General features: G+C 38.9%; 1 protein-coding gene across 5 annotated transcripts in view; it reads right to left on the reverse strand.

Moving 5' to 3' along the window:
• Nucleotides 1-25,853, reverse strand: part of Slc4a4 (solute carrier family 4 member 4) — a 421,377-nt gene that overhangs the window by 269,448 nt on the left and 126,076 nt on the right. For 2 of the 5 annotated variants that reach the window (XM_074042041.1, XM_074042042.1), the window contains one exon: nucleotides 11,170-11,243. In XM_074042041.1, coding sequence (XP_073898142.1) covers nucleotides 11,170-11,243 — 74 coding nt within the window. Of the gene's footprint in view, nucleotides 1-11,169; nucleotides 11,244-11,587; nucleotides 11,627-25,853 lie in introns of those variants that run through there. The other 3 variants (XM_074042038.1, XM_074042040.1, XM_074042039.1) reach the window with 3 other exon arrangements.

The following is a 25,853-nucleotide window of genomic DNA, read 5'->3' on the forward strand; positions in this document are numbered from 1 at the left end:
CAAAGGACAGGTAAAATCTTTGCCCAGGAATCTGTCTTTCCCCACTCCAGTCATCCTTATCCTCTTCCCCCAACCTTCCCCATATGTCTATAATGAAACCCTGAGGGATGTTCCAAATTTGGCTTTTATCAACACTGTTGCTCTTTCTATAATCAACTGGATTTCTGTTCTCTCAAGTTAGAAGTAAAGATTCCAAAATATGTGGCATTTTGTATCATTTTTTTCAGAACTAGTCAGCAACATTCCCAAAATATATGTTAAATACTGCCTCTTCTGGCTTATCTAACATAACCTGGTTTTATGCCAAGATGCTTAAAACATGTTGGTTGTTATTGCCAAGGGGAATGTAAGGAAGCAAAATTAAGAGAAATTTATTTACTACTTTTTAATTGTGAAAAGAAAAGGGTAGGAAAAGAGGCAGAGATCCTGGACGAATGCTAGATTACAAAAAGACACTATAAATACTTTACTTTTTAGACCAAATTAAAACAAACAAACAAATAAACAAAACCTCCAAGTGTAAGCATAAAAAAGCTTAGACATGATATGAGCTCCAGACACCATGGAGGTTGTGTGTTTAGCACTTTATGTAATAAGAAATAGTCTATGAGATCCTTATACTTAATAAATAGGCCATCTATATAATCCCTATATTTAATAAATAAAATACAAATGGTTTATTATGCACAAATCCGTAAGTGTCCACAGGCAGCTCTGATAAGATATAATCAAACTAACATTGCTAATTTTCTGGGGTAAAAATACCAATTCATGAAAAGAAAACCCCCTTCAAATCACATGATGTAATTTTGTAGCTAACAAGGGGTAAATCAGTCCTTCATGAAATGTTTGGATGAGGGTCTAACTTTAAACATATACAACTTACTGCTCAGGGCAAGGGATGATTTCTATTTTTAAATTTTGGATAGGGGCAACTTCCCCCAAATAAACTGTAGTTCCTACAGTGTATCACAATCTGAAAAGTTCATTCTCTAAAATAATTTTAACTTTGCTCTAGCAAAATCTTTGTATCTCCATCAATTAATATAAAAATATTTCTTTATATACTTATCTCTATGTAGAGATCTTGATAAACATTTTATAAACTGAATGAAAAAGTACATCTCACTGTATCTACTGTACAAAAATGCTCTGTAAATGCTGAGCCTATTTTTCCCTTTCTGAAGGGAGAAAAAACAGTGCACTATCTCTCCTTGTCCCCACATCTCAAGCTCTGATAATAACTTGTGAACTTGCCCTGTTCTCTAGAATATTCACCCTAAGCAGGGAAGAGGCAACCTGGGACCTAGTCTTAACTTGTCCCTTAGCTGGCTATTTTAGCCACCATACAGAGTAACCATTCAACAGAGGCAACAACTTCTATAACCTTAATCTTCCCTCACCCTTCCCAGAAGTAAATGCCTGGCAATCTCCACTCTGCTCTGGGCAGTTTCCCCAGAGCTTTCACACAGTGAGTGCCAACCCCCAGGAACCAGGTCTCTGAGTCCTTTTCCTTGACTAAAGAGAAGATAGTAGAGCCAAAAGACCTGCAGCCAACACTAAGAGGACAGTCCTATGAAGAATAGGAAGAGAGGAACCCTCCACTCATACTGACACCCTAGAATCCCAAAAAAAGCTGCTGAATTTTAACATGCAGTACATATGCAGTCAGACAAAATCCACCTGTGAGTCAAACATAGAAAACTGACAGTTTCCATTTATTTCTCTTGTGGTCACCATTTGCACAACTGAAAAGGAAACAGAGTGGGAAGACACAAAACAATGGGTAATCCAACAGTCATTGATAACTGGATTTGTAATTGTAGCCAGAGAGGCAGCTTAGAGAGACACATAAATGCACACATTCATCTTCTCATTCCAAACACAATGTCCATCTCTGACCCTATTATACCTTCCCTTTTTGCAGTAGCCTGACCCCTGGCTGGGCAATAAGAAGAATAGTCTTTGACTGCTATAGACAGGATAATCCACAAAACAGATAATGCACTCATGGCTAATCAAGTATTAAATATCTAATATTAGCTCACATAACTCCTGCCCCTCACCTTCTGCACAGAGGTAAATGAGATGCCATGGGGTTGTAACAATAACCAAGATTGGGCCTGTCGAGCCCAATCACAGAATCTTCATGACTATGGTTTTCCACATGCACACTGAAAAGAGAAGGACTATGTCCACTGACACAGCCACACATAATCATACTTTCAGAGCTGATGACCACAAACATCACCCAGTTCACTCTCTTCATGTTCCAGTGAGCCAACTAAAGCAAAGCCAATTAATGATGGCTTTGCTTTACCCTACATTATCTACAAACAAAAATAAAAACTAATAACAACAGTTAGACCTTTCAAGTTATTAATTACTAAGAAGGAAAAAGTGTTTCTGTCACAGAATAATAAGATAAAATCCACAACCCTTAGGATTATAAACTGTCCCAGAATACAAAGGCATTCTGGCTGAGATATCTGTCCTCCAAATGATCACCTGTGGTTATTCAAATGATGAAGTCAACCCGGATGGTGTAGCCTTTCTCTCTCACCTTTCCAAAAGCCATTCCAGGACCTTTTCTTGTTCTCCTCTCAGTTCTTTCCACTTCCTATTCTTCCAGGTCCTTCTTTTAGTTATCATTCATCATCCTGTCTAAATTCCTTTCCCCTTCTAGAGGAAGCAGACCTCAGGCACACTGCTTGAGTGCACAGCCCTGGGAAAAACCTTGTCCTAGTTATTCCAACTACTACCCATGTTACCCAGAGTAAATACTATTAACCTCTCATGGCTTAACTACCCATCCCTACACAAAGAACACTGAACTACATTTTCTCTAGAGTCCTTTCTGATTCTAAAAATTCTTGTGACAAATCTAAATATTTTCACTAGTAAAGTGGAATGGAACACACGCAAGGAAAGACTAAAAGTTTTCTACCAGCATCTGAGTCTCTTCCTACTTCTCATAATGATAATTTCCTCTAAGCACTTTTCAACTGACTCCAATTTGATTCCCACCTGACCATCATACCCACATTGCTAAGAAAGGCCACCAACCTTTCTTCCTTTCTGCCTAATCCAGTAGCAACTGTTCAATCCTCACCTGACTTCTGGCAGTTTTCAGCACTATTGATCCTCGGCTTCTTCTGGAAAGCTCTCTTCTCCTAGCTTCAGCAGCTCCAGCCTCTTCCTGGTTTTCTACCTACTTCAGTGTCTACTCCTTTGTCTCTAAATGTTGGCACCCATAAAGCCCAATACATTCCTCTTTTTGCTGTATGCAGTCATCTTAGGTAATGTCATCCATTCCCATGGCTTATGCTAACTCTGTGCCTAGGACTCCAGACTTTCGATCTCCATCCCTGTCTTTCTTCTTGGCTCCAGCTTGTATATTCAATTACCTACTTCATAGTTCTATTAAGATTAACTCACAGATGTCTCAAACTGAATATATTTAAAAGGTTGAACTCCTATCATCCCTCACCAGTGTGTCTAATCTTACAAAATGATACCTTACTTCCAAACTTCTCATAGCAGAAATCTAGAAGCACCCATCCCATCTACCTGTCTATAAATCTATCCATCCATTCATCCATCTATAAATCCTGGGACTACCCATTTGTCTCCAACTTTTGTCCTCACTCCCATCCAACCCAAAATCATCTCTTACTTGAATCTTGACAACAGTCTCCCCATTATAATCATTGCCCTCCTAGGATGCTCTCTCCATTCAGCACCCAGAGGAATCTTTTCTAAAACACAAAGTATGTCTCATCACTTCCTGGCTTAAAACTCTGTTAGCAATGTCTGTTCAGTGTACGTTCAAAACAATCATAAGTCTTTAGCATAGCAGAAAGGCCACAAGTTTTCTGGGTCCTACCCACCTCAGTCCACTCTCTCCTGTTCACATAACTCAAAAACTCCATTAACTTTTTTGTTTCTCAGATAGGTCTACCTCTTTCTTCATGCTGGGTCTTCAGATATTCCATGCCTGGGATGCTCTCCTCTTTATTTAGCTAGTTGATTCCTGTTCATCCTTTTGGTCTCAATTTAATGGTACTCTATAAATACATAATTCTGGCCCTGTAAGACTGATTTATTAGCCAATATTACTAAAATTCAAATCCTATTTTATTTTCAGAAGCTTCATGAAAGTTATTGAGCATTCCACCTTGAAAATATTCAGTAAAATAACATCTCAGAATTTAAGGAAAATCTATTCTCCTTTCAGAATCAACAGAGTATAACGAAAGGTGAACACAGTGGATAGTACACGCAGGAAAGCTCTCTTCTAATTCTAACTCTACGGAAAGGTAAAAGCAATTAACCAGAATTAAAAGCTTTTTCAGCTATTCAGAGAAAGGAATTATTTAAGTCACCTGTACTGCTGATTCAATGGGTGTCACTCACCACCCGCACTACCTTCACCTTTCATCCCACCTGACAATCAGCAGCTTTGAGGATACAGTGCTCAGAACCTCTCGTGAACCTCTGTCAGAGCAGGCATTCACCTCACTCTTCTAAATGCTATCAGTCAAAAGAATAAAATAAAATACAACGGAAACAAAATTAAACCTCACCAGCCAACTCACCACAGTAACAAGAGGGTCTCAACTGATCTTTATTCTATTCTTACTCTGATCACGCTCATCAGGGACAACTTTCAATTCCACAATGATTCTAAATTCCCGAAGACTCAGAATCATTGGGGGAAATATTTAGCTCATGCTAGAATACATAGTATTATTTCTATACTGTTACATAATCTCATTTAATTGGAACCTAAATTACATAACAGCCAGTAGGGAACAGAATTATTCTAGTCTATGCTGAAGAGAAAGTAAGTGTACATGTGAATATATTTATACATATATTTGACTCTTATATCATCCTCATTGATGGAACAACTATACACTTGAATCTGTTTTTCAAAAGAAACAATTTTTCAGCCTTTATTAGACAATGGGCAAGCGTTTGTATGATACCCTGTATACAATTATAATTTAATATGTCTCCTCTTGGAAAAGGAGCAAATTTAACAAATTAAGGGCAAAGTATGTTGGAGCAACCTAACTAAAAATTAGATCTTACATCCAGAGCTTAAAGTGAAACAGAATGAGTTCAAAGAAAAAGACAGTAGTTCTTGGGAAATTCCACTTGACCATTCTGCTCAACCTTTCCAGTATAAGAACCAGGAGGGAGACATAGTTCGGAAAGCAAAGGTTGGGAGAAAGTAAGTAAGTAAAACATTTAGGCCAACTAGAATTTTTAGAATGGTAATAATCACTGAAGTTATTGATGAAGCTGTCTCAATCAGAAAGAAAAACAGTACAGGTTGGAATAGTATAAAGTACTCCTATTCTTAATACCAAGTAGAGCAGAAGCAACATTGATTTGAATAATTACCAAGAGTTCTATAATAAATGTCATGTCCCATACTTCCCATTTTACAGAGAATGAAACCCGAAGTTTAAGCTATAAGTGACTTCCTTCACTCATGCAATGATTTAACAGTAAGCTTTGAACATTTATTCTCATATTGATGCTGAGCCACTGTTTTAACAACCCATGAATAAAACAAATACTAGATACTACTAAACATAATTATGAAACAATATGTCTTGCTAATATGACCAGACTTTCTTTTAAAGAAAAGTTCAACCTACAAGCAAAATGGCTTTTTGCCATAAAAGAATGTCAACACTAGGAAAGGAAACAGCTTCAAGAGGGCTATATCCCATACTATATTACTGGGGAATTCTTTACAATTAGAAAATTCTGGAAAGGTATGATCTCTGATTCCAAATTAAAAAAAAAAAAAAAAAAACATGGAGGGTTGGGTATGGTAGCACATACCTATAATCACAGGTACGTAGGAGGCAGAGACTGTGATCTGAGGCCAGCCCCAGCACAGTCAGTGAGACCATATCAACCAAAAAGTCTGGCATACTGGTATAATGCCAGTTACTCAGGTGGCATATATGGCGGACTGCAGTCCAAGCTCAGTCCTGGGCAAAAAAGTGGGAGACCCTATCTGAAAAATAACCAAAGCAAAAAAGGGCTAGGAGCATGGATCAACAGGGCACCTACCTAGCAAGCATGAAGCCCTGAATACCATGAAAAATAAATAAATAATCACCATGGAACTACGATCCGATTTCCTTAAAAAAATCTATTCGTGAATATTTAATTTCACCAGTACAGCAGGAGGTGTCAGGCAGCTACAGACCTATGAGATGTAGACTTTAGGATTTTGGGCAAACATTCAGCTAAGGTCACCGAAGAAAGAAAAAGAGTTGGGAAAAACCTGTAGAAGTTCAACCTGCTCTGAGAAAATAAAGTTGCTGTTCAAGTAGCAACCTTTAAACACCCCATGGTGTTTCTTCAAAGTTTCCAAAGTGTGGATGCATTGTTTCTTTTAAGAAGGCTTTTCCTGCAGCAGCATTTTCCCAAGTGTTTCCTCTGTACATAGTTTCTGAGCAATTAGAATGAACAGCAGAGAAGAGGTCAGCAAAATGCAATCGGACACTTATATCCAGTGCTCAGAATAGCCCAGCCCTAACTTGGCCCCTCCCTTCACATCCGATAGGTTTTCATTCACTCCTTCTCGGCAATTACAGCAATTACGGTTTTTGACCATTGTAATTACTAACAAATGTCTACAGGTCCCACTTTTTCTTTAGAAAACTAACCCCTCCAGTAGATCATTATAATATCCTCTAGCAAAAAATAGGTTTAGGTCATTATGATTTCATGTCTGTAAAATGTTGAGGTCCTGACCTCCAAAAAGACAAAGCCACCATTTCTTCATTTTAGTCTCTCTCTTCAAAAGATAGAGCAGAAAACAATGAAAGAGCAGTAAGCAAAGGTGTTTTAGGGGCTTCTTTTTCTTGTCAACACAAATATGCAAGCAATATAAAAATGACAGTGACCGCTGTAAAATCAAACTGAAAGTAATACCAAGGATAAAAGTAAAGACTACCATCTCATTTGACTGAGTTCTAAGAGAACCAAACTTCTAACAAAAATGTTAAAAAATTTAAAGAAAGATGTAACAGGATTATATAAAGTAATTCTGCATATGCTTTATTTAGTTTATATTATATATTCATTTATTCATTCTTTCTTTTAACAAATATTTAGTGAGTATCTACTCTGCCCCAAACCCTGTCCTACTTTACTTTTTTTTTCCTCAAAAGCCGTCTTTTAAATTCCATGATTTGCAACAATATTCTCTTAGTGACCACCAGTAGACACAGGAATTATTCTTCCATTTGACAGATGGGAGCATACTTCTGGTTGTACTCAGTTCTGAAGAGAAGAGGGAAACAACCACAATATACCATAACAGCTTTAAGAGAGGACCAGCAAGCTTCAGAATTGGAGACACTTTGTAGCCCACATTGTCCTGCTGTACTTTATGTTTCCTGAGGTCCTGGTTGGACTTGATGTTAAGAAGAGGCCCCTCCTCATGAAATCAGAGTTGCCAAGACTGCTGGGGAGTTACCTACCCTTGCAGAGCCAAGGCCTTATCTCAAAGGATAAGGTGGAGTTTGCTCTTTTCCCCTATTGCGAAATGTGAGAATATTAAGTAATCTGTTTATATCATACAGATCCAAAACTCAAACTGACTTTTTAAAGAATAAAACATCCATAGGATTTCCTCCTGTTTGGAAAAGGCTACCTGGGACACTTGCTTTCTATCTAAATCTTGGATCACCCAACAAAATCTGACAATTTCCCTTGCCTGCTTGAAATATTCCTTGGGGTCAACATTTCTGGGTCATTCTGGCAATGTCAATTTATAACCTACAGACCAATTTTGTAGAAGAATAGCAGGAGAAGCTGGGGCCTTTTGGTACAGAAATAAATACATATCTGGAGTGCTAAAAGTTTCAATCCATGCTCAAAATGTTACCTTTAAAAAAAAATCAGATAGTATAAGGTAACCAATACAAGATCTAAAAGCTTCAATTTATTTTAAAGATTAAAATTGAAACTTGATTTCCTTTTTAGAGAATGTAGCTCTAAGCCATTAACATAGGAGGAAAATTATGTGAAAACAAGGTTTAGGTCTTTATATATATACCACAGAGATAAATTCATTATTTAAACAAAAGATGACTCCTCTTCTGACTCACTCTATTCTTAGTGAGTTTCGCAGCTGATGGTTTTCTATTGAGTTTTTAAAAGGTGGATTAAGTGTCATGCCACCCACTGAGAGTAAAGTTGAAGGAGGTGAACTGAGGGTGTGGTTTGAAGTCTCTGGCTCTCTCCCTTCCTCAGGACTACACAGGATTAGAAGGAACTAGAAGAGAGCATCTGGCTCTTCTAGAGTTCAGGCTGAGCTGAATCCAGTCATCCCAAATTTAAGGACCCCTAAGAACTATTTTTTTAATGTTTTTACTAGTATATAATAATTGTATAGGTAGTTTCATTGTGACATTACCATGCATGGACATTTCAAAGTAACTAGAACTATTGGGCCTTACACCCTAATAATCACTTACTGGGAATACATTACTTGTGCAAATTACTGCAAAAAATTAAGTTTTATTTTATATTTACTTTTGCCTAGTGTGTGACAATATACTTTAAACATGTTTATCCTAGAAGCTACAGAAATAACTTCTTGGATAAAAGGAAACATAATTGATAATATACATGGTAAGGTGCTTCTTATCTTTCAAATGGAGTATTTACTTGTGCCAAAAATGTTATCTTTTGAGAAGCTGAGTTTCTGGTACATTTTTCTTTCCTACGTTTATATCATTCTCTATGCAATTAAAAACATGAGATGGACTCAAGTTGTTGAGAAAAACATTCCCCTTAAAATGTGAATCTTATTAGAAGCCTCAACAATCAAATAATCTATTTCTTCACTCTCAGCCATTGGAACCATAGATGTGGTTCCACCAACGTTAACTTATGCCATTTCAACATCTCTGCAACATCACCTAGAGCTATTATAAAATTTAAGTCCTCCAACTATTGGTGGAAGGTGCTGCCATCCAATGAAGCCAGGCAAAAAAAGGGGAGAATCGAGTGGATGAGCAGTGAATTAGAGACAAACAGTTCCTAACTCTAGTTTCAAGACTTCTGCTGTAGGAGTGCCTCTGCTGTTTGGAGGTTCTGCACTAAATACACCATAAGCAACCATTATCCTAAAATGGCCCCAGGATTCAGCAACAGGCAATTGAGCATGCCTTGAAAGAAATGCAATCAGCTCAGGCACCAATAAACCTGAAAGACAATAACTTTAACAAGAAGATCTTAAGTATGGGAAATGCACAAAACCCATGTGTGGAGTTTCATCACCACAAAGCCAACACATTTCTTAAATTTTGTAGGTATTTCTACCATCTTGGTTTGTCCTTTAGTTTCTCAAAAAAAAAAAAAAAGCCTTGCTACAGATTTGTGTGATTTACATTAATTTTGTTCTTAAAAATCAAATGAAAAGACTGGCAGAGTGGCTAAAGTGGTAGAACACCTGCCTAGCAAACATGAGGTCCTGAGTTCAAACCCCAGTCCCACCAAAAAAAAAAAAAAGGAAAGAAAATCAGGTAAATAAATCAGGATATTTACTTTTAGCAATCAAAGCTTTAAAAAACATTGCAGGAGTATGCTGTCAATCCTACAGACATTACAGACTCAAGATTTACATCTCCTGTGAATTTAGCTAGGATCTTATTCTTGAAGAAAAGCACATACCCACAGTACATCCCATTCCAAAATAGTTTCCACTTTAAATGTTCTAAAACTATAAGACATTCACTCAATTTACATTATTTCTCACATCCATATGCTATCACTTTAATGATTTTATCTCTTCTTTGACAGCAGGGGACAGTGACAGAGTCACAGCAGTGAAGATTTAGCATCACAGATTACAAGACTCTTGAGAAAAAAAAGTTTTACTATTCTGCCTTCACCAACTTGACATTTTCCCACAGTCATGTTGTAAAAATGCAAGGAACCCATAAAACAATATGAAAGAAAATACTGTAGTTTCTGTTTTCCTAAGAAACTTAGGCATCAAATTCTTATTAGTCAGTCACAAGAGCATAAATGTGGGAAGAACAGGGAGGGCACCAACCCTCCACACTACACAGGTACAAGAAACTCACTAGAGAAACATAAGAAACAGACTGAGGCTGTTCCAGGTAGCACAGGAGCATCACTCACCCTGGACCCAGTGTTCTGTGTGCTTGAAGAATCGTTTCAGAATATATGATACCTAACCTCTTTTTCTCAACCCCACGATCCCTCCTCCAAGATTTTGGGAAGCATTAAATGCTACCAAGATGACACCAGACTCGTGTCTCCAAAACACATATGAACTGACTTTGATGGGTTGAACTGATCACATGGCTGATCTCCAGATTACATTTAACTTTGAGTACTACCTATAACCCTGATTATTTTATAAAATTTCATTATAAATATCCATAATAGCTTTTTATCTATGATGCCTTGCCTTCTCACTATCGAGTAAGTAGCACTAGTCCTACATTATTGATAATTCAATAGAAAGAGAATGAAATACACAGTAAAACATCATAGCAGCAGATAAAAATATAACTCTTCTCCAGTTTTTAACAGGTACCAGGGAACATTAAGTGAGAAAGGTCCAAGAGATTTGTTTCAGTCAAAACTGCTTGTCCATCTTTTCCTAACTAAGATTCATCCATGGTTAGTAGTCTTACTATCTCATCTTAGACCCATTTCTCCTACAATTTTACCATTCTCCTTTGGCAACATCTCTTTCTCTCTCTGCAAGCTATTAAAGCAAGAATATTAGAAGGTGCTGCCAAATATATTTATATAAATCTAGCAGCTTTCTAGAATCAGTAACTGGAAAGTGATTAATATTATCTAGCAAAATATTTTTGATGGAGAGGCAGAGTTAACATAGGCATCAGTTTAAAATAAGAATTTCTTTAAAAACCAGGTAAGACCATACCAACTCAGATTCTGAGGGTCCAATAAAGTTCCTAAAATTACTTTCTGTGTTGAAGCAAAATGTAGAGATTAAAGAAACTCCACAGATAAGCTTTGAGTTGTAAGTCCAAAAATGTAAAACTATATGAAATGTATGAATGCTATTACCTACAGAGACGTATATATAGGAATATATACTTTCCCAGACCCAAAAAAGCTCACCTTCTACTTCTTCTTCATCACACACATGCTTAAGGAAGGAAGCCCCTCTGTCCAGGACAGCTTCATCCTCCATCCTATAGTAATAAAAAAGAAAAAAAGAATGCTCAGACTTCTCCTGGAGTGAGCCACTTGAAGCAGCCCAGCTTCTGGGCAGGTTAACCTGCAAGCTGTTGCTCATGTTCATAGGGCAAAATCACTCTTCCTTTGGTGGCTGCTACTCCTTCACGCAGCTCTTCTCATCTGGTGCTTGACAGTGTGCCGGTCCCACATAGCTTCAGTTCTAACCTTGAGAGGGCACCCACATGAACAGGTAAGAGAAAAAAATCCCAATCCTATAGGCTGGATGTTGGGGAGCTGTCCCCTTTTGGGGTTTGCAAAAAAGAAAAAGAGGAAAAAAGATGAAAGCAAAAAAAAATACCAAGAGAGGAAGTTTGGTGTGTCTGGAGTGCTCGTGATGATCGTTTGTGGAAATCCAGTCTCAGTGCTTAGCTCTTTAAATACCCACTGAACAAAATGTATACCCGCACACACACATGCACACCCACCCACATGCCGAGAGCGACAGAGAGTTAGGCTAATGCACACTGGGAGCCTAGCTTCCAGCCAGCCTCTTAATACAGCACAGCCCAGTATTCTCTGTTGAGTGGCAAGCTTCGAGTCACATGTTGGCCTTACGGAAATCTGACATCTGAGGATTATCCAGCAGCCCAGTGTCGGCAATAGGCACATATATATGCCACCCATTCATTCATTTTCCACATTTTTCTCAAACATCCCTCGTTATGCATATGTGCCCTGTTAACTCTTCCCTGAAGGGCACAAAGTTCTTCATTTTGTAACCATATTATGCTGTCCTCCTGTCTCCTTACATAATAGGATCTACTCTGCAATTTCATATGCTAAATAAGACCTCAGAATCTATCCAAGGAATGGCAGAGTTTTTACAGCTTCCCGATGCCAAGAATGTTTCTAGTTTATAGAATGAGTTAAGGTTTATTTCCATACTCTGTGGCTCCTTTTCATTGCATTAACTTTGATATACAGAATTCCATGAACTCTATTTATAGTGAAAGCAGGAAGAAATCCTGAATTGCTCAAATGTTGCTTGTATAGTACCAGTCTAGAAACAAAGAACTTTCTCTGGGGACAGCTGCTCTATGTCATACCGTACATGAGTCCTGCCAGAGAACCAAATGTTCACTCTGTATTCCATTCATCCAATTACATGCTTAGGTATTGAATTTGTAAGTCTGTTTTCCCTATCGTCTATATAACTTATTCTTGAGATTCAGATATTTGTTGTAATCTATGTGGAAGTGCACTAAACTCATATTTTCCTCTTTACTATTTTAGGATCATATTCATCTCACAGAACAACCATCTTAGCATAAAAAGTGAGAAATCTGGTATCAGGTAGCCTTGGGTTTAAAAAAAAAAAATCTAGCTTTACCACTTAGTAGCCATGCCATCTTGGAGCAAAGTACCTAACTTTCTGAGCCTCAGTTTTTCTATGCATAAAACCTGGGCAATAATCTCTATGTCACATTGGTTCAACACAATAATATGAACCTGTGTTGACTGCTTTGAAATGCAAATTAGGTAACATACCTAAGAGCACTCAGCCCAGGACCTAGGGCATGCTACACTGTCTTATAAGTACAAGTTGCCTTCCTTCTTTTCTTCTTTCTTTTTCATTCTGACCAACCAGTGGTGGACAATACCATTAAGAAACTCTGGACACTCGTGAGATTTCTTCTTTCAAGGATATGGGCTTTGTATGCAAAGGCTCTATACTCAAACTAAATACGTAAAACAGGATATGGGTCAGGCTTTAGGATTACAGCAGAAAAGAAAATGCCTTAAAGACAAGAAGTCAAGTCATTTACCAATCTCTCTGAGCTCAGGTCCCCATGAAGATTAAATGATACAGAATATTCATGCAAATATTTATTTACTACCTACCAACTTCCTGGCACTCATGGGAATGAGGGGGAATGCATCTGTGAATAAGAGAAAAGGTTCCTAAAAACCTAATAATGAATGGATGAACAAGGTAAACTCAGCGTTAAGGGCTTTGCAGAAAGCAAGAGGCAGGGTGCTACTTGACACAGGGTGGTAGTGATGAGGCTTCTGAGGAGAAGACCTTTGATTAGAGAAGGAAGCAGCATTCCAAGCAAAGAGAATAGCAAGTGCAAAGGCCCTACGGTGGGAACCAGCTCAGCATGTTCCAGGAACAGAAACAAGGTCAGCATGGCTGGACAAGAGACAGAAGTTCAGCCACAGAAGATAGTATCTGAGAACACTTGATTCATGAAGGCTTTGATAAGGAATCAGAATCTTAGATGTTATAGGAGCCACTGATGACTTTTAAGATGGAGAGTGTTGTAAGCTACTTTACTTTGTTATTGTTGCTTTTTTTTCTTTTTAATTGTCGGGGGTTGACTCCATAGCCTTGTGCATGCTTGGCAAGCCACACCCCAGGCCTTTCATTTGTATTTTGTTTTCTTGAGATGGAGTCTCACTAATTTTGCCCAGGATGGCATCCAACTTGCAATCCTCCTTCCTCCACCTCCTGAGAAGCTAGGATTGTAAGTGTGTGCCATCATGCTCAGCTGCTGTTTTCCCTTTTTAAAAGATTACTCTGGTTGCTATGTTAAAAAGTAGATAGCTAGAGGACAAATGAAACTAGGAAACTGTCATAAGAATCAAGGACAGACTATATGACAAACAGGTTTTTAAGTAAAGAAGAGTTCAATTTAGATACTTTAAGGCAGAGATGCTGTGTAAAAAAGTTGCTGTCAGGTGCACAACTAGATGCCTGAGTCTGCAGCTCAGTGGTTCATGGCAAGAGATAAGAAATAGGGAATCAATGGATAAAGCTGGTATTGAAGTTATTACAAGATGAGATCATCCAGGAAGAAAAAGGAAATACAGAGGAGACCTAAGACCAAGTGCTGAGGCACCAACATTTACAGGTAAAGCAGAGAAACACAGCCAGTCTGTGAGGTAAGGGAAAACAGACAAGACAGATGTCCAGGAAGTCATGAAAAGAGAAGAGCACTGCTACCAAGAGGCTAAGACACATGTAGATGGAGAAGCAAAACTTGGAGGACATTGGTAATCATAACCAAAGCACCCGAAACATGCCATACTCAGTGTCAGAGGGAAAAACATGGAGGACACTCAACAGTACCCTTTTCTCTTTCCTATCCTCCTCCAGTGATAAGGAGGATTCATGTTAACTAGGTATGTACTATGTGCCAGACATACTTCAAGGCACCAGAGATACAGTGACAAGCAAGACAGACACAGGTTCTAGTAAATGACATCTAGCAATTGAGGACAGATGGTCCAAGGCACAAGAACCCATCAATACAGCATTAGTAGACACAGATAAGGAAAAGAGTTTAATTGGGAAATTTTCTTAAAAGACCTCAGAAGCACAACATCCTAAAGCTCTGCCCTACAATATGCACATTAATTGTCCTCTCTCCCCTGTAGTTTAGCTCATTTGTTCTCAGAACTAACCCTTTCCAGTCAGTCAGTATCTTGACTCCAACAAAGCTACACTTAGGACATCATTTTTGCACCCACCCATTAATCAAGCAGGTCCTAGAGTCTTTTGTTATCTCGTTACCTATTCCCTTTTGATGTCCAAAGTTGCATGCAACAACCAAGGGAAAGTAAAAGAAGGAAAACCAATAGCAACTGGAAAAAAAAACAGCAAAACCAATGCCACAAGTCCTCTTCTTAGGGCAGGAAAACCATTCAGTCTCACAGAAGCAATGGCACCACGGTCCATCTGAGCTAGAGAGTAACAATCATGATTGGTACCTACCTTGGCTCTTTGATACATATTTCACATTCCCTCTAAGACTACAGATAGCAAATCATCAGAAACGAAGTTCTTTCTGATGGACCATACAGTGCATCTGAAAGCAGTCTCTATTCTTCAGGAAGTTAAAAGGGGTGAGACAAACAAAATGTAAAACTTGCATACCCACAGTGACCATTCCCCAGAACAGCCCTCACTCTTCCTTGAGAGCAAGGCCAGCCCAATGTAACAGAGCTTCTACACAAACTACAGTGATTTCCCACCTTTCCATCGCAAATGTCAATTTTTTAGATCCATGTCACCCCAAATCCTTTCATCAGTTATTTCTTATTATTAAGACAGGCACCTCCTAAAATGACTGTCTGATCTAACCAGTTTCCCCTTCTATGAAGAAATAGGAAGAAATTTAACTCATCCAGTCCCTAACCAAGCCCCCAAATCCATCCTTAAAATGTTCTTTTCACACACCCTGCATTTGCTGAAAACAAAGAAGGGAAAAGGCACGCTTCTAAAAAGCTTCAGAGGTTGCTCACATCACCAACATGAGGCAAAGTTCAGAATAGATTTGGAAGCTTCTCACCAGCATCACGGGAATAAGGGTCACACCAGTCTATAAAATCCACTTGGGGCCAATACTGCCTTCCTTCAACAGGCCTCTGATGGTAGAAGTTATACCCCTTCTGCATAAGTCCACACCCACAGCAGGGCTTTTCTTATTCTCCATTATTTTGGGACAATAAAATGATTTAACTGTAACACATGTCAAGTAGGCTGCCAAAGGGACCAGCTTTCACCAGCCGGTCCTAATCACTGAGCAGGCTTGTGAGGGTGACTTAAGCCCAGCACGAGAAACATTTGTGCAAAACTGTCATCCACTGGGCCTTGCGCACCCATCTACATTCCACCCCTCCAAGTTCCCACCCCTAGACCTGCGCCAACTGCCAACGTGCTCACCAGCTAGTCCACGCAGTGCAAGCAGCTGCCACCCAGCCAGTCAGCGAGTGGCAGGCAGCCAGCACACAAGTTTCAAGAACGCAAGCCTGCACGTCACAGTGCTGGTAAAGGTTGAAGGTCTTTGGGAGTGCTAGCCTTTAGATTCGCCTCACTTGCCCTGCCACCTCCCTCCACCATCCCTCCTGTTATGCCTCCCACGTAGCATTTCACTTGTCTCTATGGTAACAGCATCTGGTTTCAGGGTTAGAACTTTATACAGCACTGTTCTCTTCTAGTCCAAAGCTTTTGCCAAAGCACTAGCAAAAACGTTGCTGCCTAAGGTGAAGCCACCTGCTTCCCGATCACCCCCAGGGTTGCAGCTAGGTTGTGAGATTTAAGATCATGGCAACTACACCACTGAGTTCCAAGGAAAGTGGAACAGAGCCTCTAAACTTGCTGTACCATCTAGTGTGTAAAGGATCAAGTCTGGGGCTTATAGTCCATGTCCAGAGCCACTGAACTACAAGGTTGCACATAGACCAGACTAATAGGGGGCTTTCTGACTGTTTCCAAAAAGGCACCAGGAACAGCACCCAAGGGAGCAGTATCACTCCAGTTTTCAACATGTCCCTACTAGAGTTTGACATCACTGGGTCATTTCATGTTTTCAACTCAAAATTCATTATTTAACCTGGCATCCTCATCCTAATTTATCCTCACTCACTTGATCTGTTTGCAACATCAAATGAACCCAATAATCTCTCATTTTACAAAAGTTCACCTGTACACAGCAAATTAAAAGTTTTTTATGCATATGCCCTCACATACACATACACCAACACATGCAGGTAGTGAATAAATACTGAAAAGATTTTTATATTATTAGCCATTGCTGCCATGAAAGCTGTATTTATATAGGATCGGGGCCTTTATTTAAATTCCAAAAAGTGTTAATCTCAAGACTTAGAATTCAAAATGAAGACATTCCTGTACTTTGGGTGGTCTTGGATCAGGTGAAAGGCAAAAATCATCATTTCACAAGTTTTTTTTCAGGAGCTACACAAAATGCAACAATCGGTACTATCATTTAAAATTATACACACATTTCTGAGTTCTGTTCCCTATTCAAATCACTTCTAAGAGGTGAGAATCATTTTCTTTATAAACATTTTGCAAACATAATATTTTCTTTTAAACATTTTAACCCCACAGCATTTAATCAGTGCTTTTGCCTCTCTGTAAATCTGCTGTTCACATTTCCAACAAGCACATGAATAACAGCACATACGTGTCCAAGCTACAGCAACAGGAGAGAGCCACTCAGTGCCTGCAAAGTGCACTGCCATCTTTTGGCAACATGTGTTTACTACAGGGAGCTGCAGGGTAAGGGTAAGGAAAGCTGCAGCCATTCCCTTCAAAAGTTCACAGGGGCCCCATGAGGGCTTTCATCCCCAAAGGAAGTGAGGGAGAAGAACAGAGCTATTGCTTAACTGTGCACAGAGCTGGAGATCTGAACATATGTGTTGGAGAAAGAGACATCAATGCAGCAAAAGTGACAAGCATGACTAATGGCAGAGGCAACTCCCGGAGATCAGCCAACAACAAAGTGAAGCAAATCCTCTTCCCAGAGTTCAAGAGCTCCCTAATCAGCCAGGACATTGACACAGGCCCAGGGCCAGGGGGAAATGGCCCCACATGAAATCAGCCTGTGGGCCAGATAAAAGGTGAAAATCCAACCCAGAGCAGGATCACTCCAGGCATAATTCTAGATTTACAAACGGCACTAAAAGTTCATTTGCACTCTTGGGCATTTATCCCAGAGGAATGAAAACTTATGTTCACACAAAAACTATACACAAATGTTCTAGCAGCTCTATTAATAATAACCAAAAACTAGAATTAGTTCACATGTCTTTCAACAGGTGAATGGTTAAATAAACTGTGGTACATTTCAGAACATGAAACACTGCTTAACAATAAAAATGAATGATCTATCGATACCCAAAACAAGATGAACAAATCCCCAGAGGACTGTGCTAAAACAAAAAGCCACCATTTATACGACATTTTTGAAATAACAAAATTTTAGAAATGAAGGACAGAACAGTGGTTACCAACAGTTAAAGATGTGGGTGTTTATGGTCATAAAAGGTCAACACAAGAGATCCTGTGGTGTTGGCTTTGTTCAATATCTTACCTATGGTGGTAGATACATGAATGTATCCATGTGTCAAAACTGTATAGCGCTTAATGCAGAGGAGGGTGAGTAAAGCTGAGGAAATCTCCATAGCTCAGTGAATTGTCTCAGTGATAACATTCTGCTTATGATACCTAGTCTTATAAAATGCTAATGTACACTGAGGAAAACTGGGTGAGTATTTTTCTCACAAGTAACTATTATTTCTCAAATACACATTTGAATCTACAATTCTCTCAGAATTTTCAAGTACAGAAATCTCACTTGTAAATTCATTTCCTCTCACTTGTAAACCCATTTCTTTAATTTCCCCAGGAAACATTATTTTACATGGCTGTCAGGTACAGAAGATGGTTCACCAACACATATGAGGGATCTGACGAAACTGGGGACAGAGTCCAGGTATGCCCTTGGAATTGCATCCTTGAGAAGATTAATTAATCTCTCACTTCACTGTCTTTTAAGATGGGCCTGGAATACTTTAGAAGTTGGGTTTAGAGTACTAAATAAGTTGCTGGAGGAAATAAATCCAATTAATTTTAATTAAATCCAAATCTAAAAGTGTAGGGCCCAGAGAGTATAGGAGAGTATGAACAGTCCTGCAGACCCAAAACCCATAATTCTGTCCCATGGGAAAATGCATGGGACTTTCACTTGGGGAGACTCAGACAAACTGCCCTCACACCCATCAGATCAAGCTCTGCTCTCATCTTCTCCATGCTGTGGCAGGTGTCCTATACTCTATGCTCACATTGCAGTCTGAGCCGAATACCTGCAGCAGGTTGAACAACAAAAGACAAGAACTGTAGATATCTATGAAATGATCAGAATGAAATCTCTTGTACTATTAATGTATGCTAATAAAAAAATAGTGAAAAAAACTGGCAGGAAGATGGAAACAGGTACTCTGGGGTAAGGTAAGATGTGGGGCTCAAAGGAGGTGGCAGAGGAATGGAGAACAGAACAAGCAAGGGAGTGCATTAAGTGCCAGAAGGCAACACAGCCTATGCCTATGGTCTGACACTAATTTTTTCTGAGCCTCTTGTGTGCTTCCACAACCACCCTGAGTTGCCTCTGACCAGAGTTCCACTGCAAAAGAGGGCAATGCTGTTCCTATGTCAGAAATCAAGCACTTAACCCTCTGAAAGTTTTCTCAGAGTTTTTCTCTCAGGAATAGGAAAAAGAGGCTTCCTTCTAAACCCTTTTAACTTGCAGTCATTCTCTTCAGGGACTTTGTGTGAAAAGCGGAAAGGTCCTAAGAGAGGGGTCAGGCAAGGTGAAAAGGCTGGGGCTGCTCCATGGGAGAGCCAGGGTGGTGGCAGCATGGCTATGTCCTTCCTCTGACCTTCCTCTTCACCACTAGCTCTCTAGCCAACTCGATACCAGCCAGCAACACAGGAAAGAAGGAAAAGCAAAGGAAGGAAGGGGGACTACCCCCGTGGTATAATAATGGGGGACAAGAAAGCTGCAACTGTAAACCCATCTAGCAAAGCAGATGTCAGTCAAGAGTGCTCCAAGGTGCTCAGGTTTAAACTGAGGTCAATGGCCAGCTTCCCATCTGTATTCACCAATGGTTTCCAACTGATCTCCCTGGCCTGCGCTTACTCCCCTCCAATTCATTCATTAGAACAGTCTCTCTTTAAAGATCATTCAGTGCTTCTTCATTATTACAGAAGATGAAGTCCGAACTGCTTCACATGGAACTGATGGCTTGTCAGAAGCCTTCCACACTTAGATCCTGCCATCCCCATGCCACACCATTCCCAGAACATCCATCATGCCTTTACACACATACTGCTCCCTTAATCAGCATGCTATCCTAGTTAACCCGGAGCCTTTCCACATTCGCAGGTATGCTCTTCCCCAAGGAGAGTATGCCCCTTTCACTGCTCTACACTGGCTTCTGGAAAGTGCCTGCTTCTTACATAGTTCATGACAATGCATCATCACTATAAACTTAAACCTCATTCCACCACCCATGGCAGTCGCCTCTCATTACAAGCTCTTCAAACTCAAATATCTTGCTATATAATTTTCCATCTCCAGTGTCAAGCACAGCCACTCACAGAGAAACTGTATTATTAAGTGTTGCTGAATGAATTGGCCAACTAATCAAGCAGTAAGGAACAGGGACAGTGAGTGAACATACATGTCTGGTATTAAGTGCATCTCTAAGGCTAAAGGCCCTGAATGTATTTTTCAAATAACCTGGACTCCCATTTTCTTGGTCTAGTATGCAGATATTTCTAATCAAGGAAGCAGTGATTTGTTCCAAAGCTAAAGGGGAATAAGCAGCCATGTTTGTTATACTCCCTGAAAGATATTATATCTGGGTGGATTAAAGCATTTGTTAAGGATTTTGGGGGGATTCGAGGGCTTAATCAGGGTCTCTCTCATGCTTTCTAGGCAAGTACTCTATCACTTAAGTCACACTCCCAATCCTTTTGCTTTTAGTTTGTTTTTCAGATAGGGTCTTGTGCTTTTTCCCAAGCCAGCCTGAGACCATGATCCTCTACATCTGCCCCCTGAGTACCTGAGGTCACAGGCATGTGCTACCAAATCCAGTTTGATCTCATTAACTTTTGCCTGGACTGGCCTTGAACTGTGATCCTCCTACCTCCAACTCCCAGGTAGATGGGATTGCAGGTGTGTTCCACCATGCCCAACTCAAGAATAATTTTAACTACATAATTTTCTCTTTATAGGTTAATACTAGAACTTAACCCATTTCATACACTGTAAATGAATGATAATGTGGAGTGGCAGAATTAAACGCAAACAAGAATTTTTCCTTATCTGCTTTAAAAAAAAATTAAGAAGTACCTGGACCTGCTACATAATAGGCTCTATATAATTATTATTTGGTGAATAGATGAATGAACTTAAATAAAAATTGCAGCATAAACTAGTTTAAATACCCACAAGGAGCATAAAAAGTTATGAGAAAGCTCAATTTTGTTCTTTAGGACTGGAACTGGACAAATAAAAATTCTATAATGTGTTTAAGTAAGCTTATAAAGAAGCTAGATGGCAGCTACTTGCAGAGAGAATTGGGATTTGAAATAGCAATATAAACATTAAGCTCTAGAAATTTCAGTTTGGCTTTATATTTATACATCATCATAAATTATTAAGTAATTAGCCCACAGATAGCACAGGGAACTAAAACCCATGATTAATTCATATTCATATTAATCTATGATTTTGTATATGTGGATTTTACAGCAATCTCAGATTAGGTGCAGGTTGGCAAGTAGATGGGGACTGAAAAGCAGGAGTTTGTTCCAGGACAAAGTGCAGGATGTCAGCCAAATGGCACCTGATCTAGTACAGCCCCTGCCCTACCCACCTCTGACACACAGAACTAACAGAGAAAGTCCTTCCCTTCCCTCTCCTCCCCAATATGGCAGCCATACTGCTCACCATCTTCCATCCTAACCCACTATCCGGCTGTCAGGGACAGGGCTCCTGGCTTTTAACTAGGGTCTTGTTATGTGCCAGGCAGTGTGCTAAACATCATACATGCATTATTTCATTCTGACCACTGTCAGATTTTGTCTGACTAGCTTAGTAACAAGACAGAACTGAAGATTCTGGCTAAAGGATTTCAATACCAGTAAGACCATAGGCACTTGGAGATTCTCTCATCACATTTTTATTTTATTTTTGAATTATCATACATTGTGATTATTCCAAACACACATACAGTATACGTTAAACAAGGTCACCCCCTCGATTATCAATTATTTAAAGTCACATTTTAACTACTACAATTCAGGTTCTATGTTAAGCACCTGCCAATGATTATCTAACTCAATCCTTATGACAACCCCATGAGTAAAGACTTTTCACATATCCATTTTAATTTTTTGCATTTTAGCATATATCAATTGTACAAAGTAATGGCTTTCAGAATGATGTTTCCACACATGAATTTTTATCACATTTACCCCTCTATTACTCTTTTGTAATCCCCTCTAGCTTTCCCCCTTGTACTTTCTTTTTTTTTTTTTAATTTTATTATTCATATGTGCATACAAGGCTTGGGTCATTTCTCCCCCCTGCCCCCACCCCCTCCCTTACCACCCACTCCGCCCCCTCCCTCTCACCCCACCCCCTCAATACCCAGCAGAAACTATTTCCCCTTGTACTTTCTAATAGCCCCTTCTTTTCCCTAAATTCCACATGAGAAAAAATATGTGATACTTGTGTTTGTGAGACTGGCTTATTTGGCTTAACTTAATGATCTCCTGTTCCATCTATTTTCCAGCAAACAACATAATTTCATTTTTCATAGTTGAATAAAATTCCACTGAGTATACATGCCACATTTTCTTTATCCATTCAATCATAGATGGGCATACTCTAATTCCGTAATGTGGCTATTATGAATACTGCCACAATAAATAAGGATATGCAGTTATCTCTGTAACAAGCTTACTGATACTTCAGGGTATATACACAGAAGTAGGATGGCTGAATCCTTTGCAGTTCTATTTTTAATTTTTTAAGGAACCTCCATACTGATTTCCATACTGGCTAGCTCAGGAAATTATAGCAAGAACTGACAAATAGGATTGCATCAAGTTAAAAAGCTTCTGCACAGCAAAAGAAACAGCAGAGTGAAGAGACAGGATACAGAGTAGGAGAAAAATCTTTGCCAGTTATTCTGACAGGAGATTAATATCCAGACTATATAAAGAGCTCAAAAAACTAAACACCAAAAGAGCAAATAATCCAATTAGTAAATGGAAAAAATGAACTGAATAAACACTTTTCAAATGAAGAAATACAAATGCCCAATAAACACATGGGGGAGATGTTCGATTTCTCTGTCCTTTGGATTTTTTGGGGGGGGGCAGTAGTGGAGTTTGAACTTTGTCCTTGTGCCACTTGAAGTACACCTCCAGCCCTGTTCAACAACTTTAGCCATCAGGGAAATGCAAAAGTACATTGAGATTCCTTCTCACCCCAGTTACAATGACTATGACTATCCTCAAGAAAATAATAAATAATGCTGGTGAGGATGGGAAGTACCCTTATATACTGCTGTGGGAATGCAAATCAGTTCAGCCACCACGGTAATCACATAGAGTATTAACTAGAAATTACATAATTTACTCAAAATCACCCAGTATACTTAACGAGACAACTAGGCAGGCAATCTAACTCAGCAGTCCACAGTTTTAAACACTTTAGTATGCTTCAAAATTAATTAATCCATGACCACTAGGGATTACTTCCAAGAATTATTTTTTCATAATCTTGAGCTTAAATATACCTTCTTGTAATTTTGAGTGATATCACTTATTCTCAATTCTTTCCCTACCTGGGTTTGGCAACTGGCCAAAGGTTGAATAATACACTTCTCAAAATTAATCTCTTTAATAAAAACTTAGGTAGTACTTACAAATATCATTTTACAAGTATCATTAACTCATTTAGTTCTAATAATATTCACAAGGAATTGATGTTTTTATCATCACCTCTGAGTCACAGAAAGATTAAATAACTTGCCCCCAAAAAAATCTCAAAAAGCTAATAACTACCGGTCAAGATTCAAACCCAGGGGATTTTGCTCAAAGGCTATACTATTACTCACTAAATGTCATGCCGACTCTCTTTAGCTGATTTTATTGATTTGTTCCAAGGCCTTTAGGAACTTGGGATCCCAAATATTACACAGACTTTTGGTGAAACAGCAGACTCACCAGCATCCCTAAAGAGTATACTGCCCCATGACATTCATGAAATATCCTGTCCTCAAGCCTGTTTTGCAGATACCCAAAATCATAAATAATATTCTAGCATATGACTTCGGGTATAACATGTGATTAAGTATAATTTTACAAGTTTCTAAACTCTCAAGAAAACAAAGACAGCAGGGCAAAACAAGGTGCAAGAAAGAGACTGGCAGGTTCGTGGAACATCAAGGAGGCCAGCGGCTTGTGCAGAGTGAGTAAGGCAAGAACAGAAGGTGAGAGAGGTAAATATAAAGGCATTGAGATGGGGAGGTAACTGTGCAGGCTTTGCATTGCTCTGAATAAGAAGGCCACTGGAGAAATCTAAGCAGCAGCATATTTTCCCCGGCTGACAGTCTTCTTTACTTTTTACATCTTTGTCATTATATAAACATTTCCATTACAGTGCTGCCTAGACCACTCAATAGATGTTTCAGGGACCTCAGATGGTGTAACATAGGGGTTACAAGCAAGGCATGCTGAGTAACCTTCAATGCCATGCCAGAACCTGACCCAATCTTCCAACTGCAGTCCAAAAGTAGATCAATATACCTTAGAGGAGGTAGAGGCTAAGGAGCTTGAATTTAAGGACAACAGGACTACTTGGTGAGTTCCAGGCCAACCTGGGCTATATAGTGAGAACTCTGTCTCAAACAAACAAACAAATCCTAAAGTAAAATTTTTTTTAAAGAAAAAAATTAAAATTAACAAACTATCCCATAATTTTATGGCCAATTTATCCCAAAAACATATAAATATATCATAACAAATACAGGTTATAACTATCGGTCTGTTCCCAAAGAATTGAAAACACCCATCTCTCTCATTTTAGACATAACAATTTAAAAAAACAGTAAGCATTTCAATATCTTTACTTTTTGCCTTTTCCTTCATACCTTAATACTCAGGCTATCCTCTGATCAATACTTGATTGACTTTGGCAAGCCTAATGCTTTCCATATTAGTCAAAACAAAGCAAATTTTAGAAGACCTCTGTTTCTGAGCAGTGAGCACCCATATTCTTATTTTTCCCTTCATTTATACAAAAGTATATGCTAAAATGCAACACAGCATTCAGATATTTGCACAAATAAACCTGGAGACCTGGTAGCGGACCAGACTGACTGACAGCCAATGTGAGTCACGGTTAGTATACCTCTGTCCTCAGCTGACATACCAAGTACAAAAACGAAAGAAAAAAGGTGACCGATGGGAATTCTTATAGACCAATGCATAGTTTATATGAAAGCTGAATCTATGAAAGTCAGGACTGGCTGTATGAATTCACAGTATCCCTGGAAAAGAAGAACAAGGGTATTCCTAGTGACACCATATTCCCTTCTTGCCAAACACAAGTTACATACTTCCCCCTCTCAAAAAAGCTATTATTTGATTAGGCTCCAAGGTCAACTGATGAAATTCTATTTGCAAATGTATGCAAATTAATATAATAAGTGTCTTATTATTTAATTTGTCTGAATTTAACAATTTGTCTGAATTATTTAAACCTCACTATCACTCCATGAAGCAAATGCTATTATTATCCCCATTTAACAGATGATAAAACTGTAACTTAAGGATCTAAGAAAGTGTCCAAAGTCACATGGCTATTAAACTATGAGCCCATAAAGATTATTAGTTAATGGGGGCTGAAGTCATGGCTCAAGTGGTAAAGCACCTGCCTAGCAAATGTGAGACCCTAAGTTCAAACACCAGTACCACAATAAATAAGCAAATAAATAGACTATTAGCTAATGGCATCAAAATTACTAATGATAGCATAGTGCTAATAGAACTGTTTTGGGTATATTATGGGTGAAATAGACTTATATGGGCTTGAATGGAACTGGAACTGTAAGCACAATTTTAATATTTCTTTCTATGGGAAAGACATTTTGAATTTCAAGCAACTAATAAATTATATATTGCATATTTATTTATCACTATATGTGACAGCATTCCAAAATAAGTTGGAAGC

Source organism: Castor canadensis, chromosome 9 (genome assembly GCF_047511655.1).
Source record: "Castor canadensis chromosome 9, mCasCan1.hap1v2, whole genome shotgun sequence".
In the NCBI taxonomy this organism is placed as follows: domain Eukaryota; kingdom Metazoa; phylum Chordata; class Mammalia; order Rodentia; family Castoridae; genus Castor; species Castor canadensis.